The sequence below is a fragment of the Arachis ipaensis genome, chromosome B01, assembly GCF_000816755.2.
Source record: "Arachis ipaensis cultivar K30076 chromosome B01, Araip1.1, whole genome shotgun sequence".
Taxonomy (NCBI): domain Eukaryota; kingdom Viridiplantae; phylum Streptophyta; class Magnoliopsida; order Fabales; family Fabaceae; genus Arachis; species Arachis ipaensis.
The window spans coordinates 2323811-2329231 of NC_029785.2; the positions used below are offsets into that span (position 1 = coordinate 2323811).

At 40.7% G+C, this 5421-nt stretch overlaps 1 protein-coding gene across 2 annotated transcripts; it reads left to right on the forward strand.

Moving 5' to 3' along the window:
* LOC107636093 (root phototropism protein 2) lies at positions 130–3224 on the forward strand. Of its 2 annotated transcripts, XM_021115572.1 has the most exons (5): positions 140–591; positions 752–821; positions 999–1433; positions 1958–2605; positions 2689–3224. In XM_021115572.1, exons 1-5 carry the CDS (start codon positions 539–541, stop codon positions 3163–3165), a joined length of 1683 nt encoding a protein of 560 aa, XP_020971231.1. In that variant the 5' UTR covers positions 140–538; the 3' UTR covers positions 3166–3224. The 2 variants fall into 2 exon arrangements, with proteins under 2 accessions (XP_016195136.1, XP_020971231.1); XM_016339650.2 differs by lacking the exon at positions 999–1433 and having other exon boundaries at positions 130–591; positions 1523–2605.

Below are 5421 nucleotides of genomic sequence, written 5' to 3' on the forward strand. Positions count from 1 at the left end.
TTTTGGTATATATAATAATAATTTATTTGAACAAATCAAAATGAGAAATGTTAGGGGTCAGCAACTTTTGTGATTTGTACTCATCAAATAACTATCAATAATGGTTTTAATGGTGTGAGATTGGTGTGAGATTTCATCCAATAACTCACTTTTCTTTGCTAGTTATATACTGGCCAGAATTTAACAAACTTGCTAGTCTCCTAGACTTTTCCAATCAAAATATATACAACTAGTTGCGCTGAAAAGCAGCTCAAATATTTCTCTAACTTATCATTATTATCATCACATATTTGGAACAATGCACAATACCACAAACTCAGAATATAGTCCAGCTAGCTAGCCCCGCCCCTATGAAGATAAAATTAAATCATAATTAAAAGCATGAAAGCTACAAGCTTCAAAATCTCCTTATATTATAACAGCCCAGCCTCTCACCACATATGTAATCCATTATAATGATATGCATCCTTCAATATCCTAACTTAGCTATTTTCAACCACACACAGAGAAATAAATAAAGCACAGCTCATCATTCATCATGGCTGCTCCCAATAGAACACTCTCCCTTGCCATGGAGAGAACCAGCCAATGGTATTTCGCCACTACCTCTGATCTATATCCATTTTCCATGCAACCAAATTCTAATTAACTCTCTAAACTCTATGATTATTCCACTTATTATTTGATCATGTATTATGTCTATATTTTCCTAACTATACTATATACGTTGCATTATTATCTTAATTTTCAGGGTTTTCTCTCAAGAACTTCCATCAGATCTTATAGTTCAAGTTGGAGAAGCAAGTTTCCCTCTCCACAAGGTACCAAAACTACTGCATAGAGCTACTGTATAAGAGCATGAATGTAATCTATGATTTTTATTTTGTTAACTTTCTCACCGTATAAGAGCATGAATCGTAATCTATGCATGCATGCACCCAATTTTGCACGTGACCAATAATCTTTTCTTTTTTTTTTTTTTGTTCATGTATGTGCAGTTTATGCTAGTGGCAAAGAGCAACTACATCAGAAAACTGATAAAGGAATCAGAAGAGATTGAAGAAAATGAACTCACCAGGATCGACCTTTCGGGCATTCCGGGAGGTAGTGGAACCTTTGAGAAGGCAGCGAAGTTCTGTTACGGCGTTAAGTTCGATATAACGGCTCAAAACGTCGCCGCTTTGCGCTGTGCCGCGGAGTTCCTCCAGATGACGGAAGGGAACAACCTCGCCGGAAAAACTGAGGACTATCTCTCTCATGTTGCGTTCTTCACACTCACCGGCGCCATCACGGTACTGAGATCGTGCCGGAACCTCCTCCCTCTCGCCGACGAACTAAATATCGTGAAACGCTGCGTGGAGGCCGTCAGCGCCAAGGCTTGCAGCGAGGCAAATTTTCCGAGCAGGTCACCGGCGAACTGGTGGACGGAGGATCTTGCCGTTCTCGACGTAGATTTCTTCGGAAAAGTCATCGCCGCCATGAAATCTTTTCTTTTTTTTTTTACTTGTTCATGTATGTGCAGTTTATGCTAGTGGCAAAGAGCAACTACATCAGAAAACTGATAAAGGAATCAGAAGAGATTGAAGAAAATGAACTCACCAGGATCGACCTTTCGGGCATTCCGGGAGGTAGTGGAACCTTTGAGAAGGCAGCGAAGTTCTGTTACGGCGTTAAGTTCGATATAACGGCTCAAAACGTCGCCGCTTTGCGCTGTGCCGCGGAGTTCCTCCAGATGACGGAAGGGAACAACCTCGCCGGAAAAACTGAGGACTATCTCTCTCATGTTGCGTTCTTCACACTCACCGGCGCCATCACGGTACTGAGATCGTGCCGGAACCTCCTCCCTCTCGCCGACGAACTAAATATCGTGAAACGCTGCGTGGAGGCCGTCAGCGCCAAGGCTTGCAGCGAGGCAAATTTTCCGAGCAGGTCACCGGCGAACTGGTGGACGGAGGATCTTGCCGTTCTCGACGTAGATTTCTTCGGAAAAGTCATCGCCGCCATGAAGAATCGCGGCGCCAAACCGAAAACCCTAGCAGCAGCGTTAATCGCTTACGCAGAGCGATCTCTCTCCACCGACAGAATCCGTCTTTTGAATCCTAGTGATTCCGATTCTGATCACCGAACAAATCCGCGGAAGCTTCTGGAATCGGTGGTAGATCTCTTCCCCTCTGATAAAACCGCTTTTCCGGCTAGCTTCGTCTGCTGCCTCCTCCGCTGCGCGATCTACCTCAGAGCATCTAACTACTGCAGGAGCGAACTGGAGAAGCGGATCGCGGCGGTTCTAGAACTCGCAACGGTGGACGACATCCTCGTTCTGTCGTTCGCCTACGACGGCGACAGGCTCTCAGATCTCGAGACCGTACGGAGGATCGTGTCGGCGTTCATAGAGAACGAAAAGCATGCAGCGGTTATCTCTGCCGCCGACGATAACTGCTCCGTCGCGCTGCGCCGCGTGACCAAAACCGTCGACGCTTACCTCGCCGAGATTGCTTCGTTCAATGATCTCACAATCTCGAAGTTCAACGCCATCGCAACTCTAATTCCCAAATTTGCACGCGAGATCGACGACGATCTCTACCGCGCCGTAGATATCTACCTCAAGGTACATTAAATCACAAAACTACACCGTTTAACTCTTCTGCTACTTATTTATTTATTTATTTATTTATTTTCCTTTTTCTGTAGGCGCACTCGAAGCTTGATGAGATAGAGAGGGAGAAGTTGTGTAGTGTGATGGATCCGTTGAAGCTATCATACGAGGCGCGTGTGCACGCGTCGCAGAACAAGCGTTTACCGGTGCAGATGGTGCTTCACGCTCTTTACTACGACCAACTGAGACTGAGGAGTGAGGAAGAAGAGGAACACCGTGCGGCGGCGGCGGCAGCTGCAGCGGCGGATGTGTCGTTGGTAAAGGAGAATGAGGAGCTGAGGACGGAGCTGATGAGGATGAAGATGTACGTTACGGATCTGGAGAAGAACGTTCTGGAAACGACGTCTTCGTCGTCGTCAACGATGAAGAAGAAGGCCACGTTTTTGTCCTCTGTTTCTAGGAGGCTGGGAAAGATGAACCCGTTTAGAAATGGGTCAAAAGATACGACCCAATTAGATGATGGGCCTGTGGATTTCAATCGGCCCAGAAGGAGAAGGTTCTCTGTTTCCTAAATTGTTTTGCTCTTGTATTATAATATGTACTTGACCCAAAAGACAAAAAAGAAAAAAGAGTACCATTGTAAAAGTTTGTTGAAAGAACAATGCTAAGGAACCAAAAGGGTATTAGCCAAAAATCAGCCAAATATTTTTGGGTGAATTCAAAATCTCTACGAGTTAATATATATGGATGTTTTTTCTGCTAAGTATCATAATGTTTCTTTTTCATACTAAATGGATGTTCTTTTATATATTTTTCGAATTTTTTTGTATTGCAAATGTGTTAATCTCTTTGAATTACAATCCTCATAATAACGATCACCAGTGTTGCCAGATGTCGGTGATAGAAGAGGAGTAAGTTGTGGTGGAGAGGTGGAGAGGGTCTAACGGTAAGAGAGAGGTCTGTGTGTGTGATTGTTGGAAGTGGGTAGGTTAATGTGAGAGAGAAGATGAAGGTTTTTATAGGTTTTAATTAGGTTTACTTAATCAAATTTAAATTTTTAAAATTTTAAATTTAAAAAATTTAAAATTAATTATTAATATAAATTAATGTGATTTTATTTAGTTTTTGGCCGATAACCTTTTGATTCCGTATACTTTTCCTTGTTGAAATTGTTGAGGTGATGCATCATGGATATATGTTTTATGTAGGAGAATGTGGTGGAGTTAGGGGTGCACAGACCCGGCCCAGCCCGAAGGCCCGGCCCGGTCCCGAACACTTTAGGGACTAATTTGGTGTGATTTCATCGGGTTTAGGGTCGGGTACGGGTCTCAAAAATAGACCCGATTATTATTTCGGGTCGGGTCCGGGCCATAGCTCGGGTCACCCGAAGTCGGCCGGTGGCCCGGTCATCATACATAATTAATATTTTGTGTTATTAGTGATAGATCATGACTATTCTTATGTGGAATTTAAGTATTGTAAACCTTAATATTTTGTGTTATTAGTCATTATAAGACTATAAGTTAATGTTTTATGTTTAGAATGCATAAGACTTTAGACTGATACATAAGATTGTGTTATTTGTATTGATTTAAATATTTGGTATTATTAGACAATATTAGTATTGATTGTGGTTATGCTTTAATTTTAAAGAAGGGTTGGTTCTTGTTATATTTTTCTAAGTGAATTTTACCATGTTAACTAATGGTTGGAGTCTTGGAAATTTGGATATTTTTACATGCTAGCTTACAAGAAGGTATCAATGTAATGTAATGTTAACGGCCCGGTTTTCACCTGATTTTCACCCGGTATAATTGTGGCCCGAAAGTGTATTGGTTTCATCGGGTTTAGGGCCGGATTCGGGTCTAATAAATAGACCCGTTGTATATTTCGAGCCGGATCTAAGTCACATCAAACTCGGTTTCACCCGGTCCATGTGCACCCTAAGTGGAGTTATGAATCGTTCCAATTTCTGAATTAGGGTGGCAGTGGTTTTCCTTTTGCTGGTCTAGTTTCCAAAAATTAGGATCTTAGGATAATGCTCTATCGGATAATATAATGAAATATTGAAATTAATACCAAATTAAAAGTATTAGTAAAAGCATTAATTAAGTGCCCATTAGGAATTTTACAACAATTATGCTAGGATTTAATGGAGTAATTTTCACCAATCAAGTACAATGTTGTGCTACCGTTGAAACAATTGTCAATTGGTCATTGAGCACTATGATGCTTAAACTTTCAATGCAGGTAAGTTAATAGTAACCTTTTTGGTGGCAATTGTATAATTAAGAGGAGGTAGTCCTATCATGGTGCTCTACCTAATTATTGCAACCCTCACTATTAGGGGAGTGAGTTAGTGGATATTATTATTACTATTATGATCTAATGGCAAAGTAGTTGTTTTTTACAAACTAGTGCTTGATTGATTATAGCTATAGAGGAAGGGAAGAAAAGAATGATATGAAATTGTAGGTTTATGAAACATTTGCTTGTGAAGAAAGCTAGTACAATAGAAATGTAGTAGTGATGCCCAACATTTTCTATTAACCCAAGACACAGAGAGAATTTTAATTTCCTACATTCAACGATGAGTAGGTGGAAGTCTCGGTTCCTGTGATTTGTTCCACAAGGCAGCTTTTGGTTTATGTATCTCTTGAGACAAAGACACAGAAATATAGATATTAAAGACATGAACATAAATTATTAGTGTTTATATACTGTATTTGGTAAATATTGAACAAGACACAATAAAATTAGAAAAAGTCCATATTATCTTTATAAAAAAAATATCAGTCACCATTGTTATCACTATCATCTACCATTTC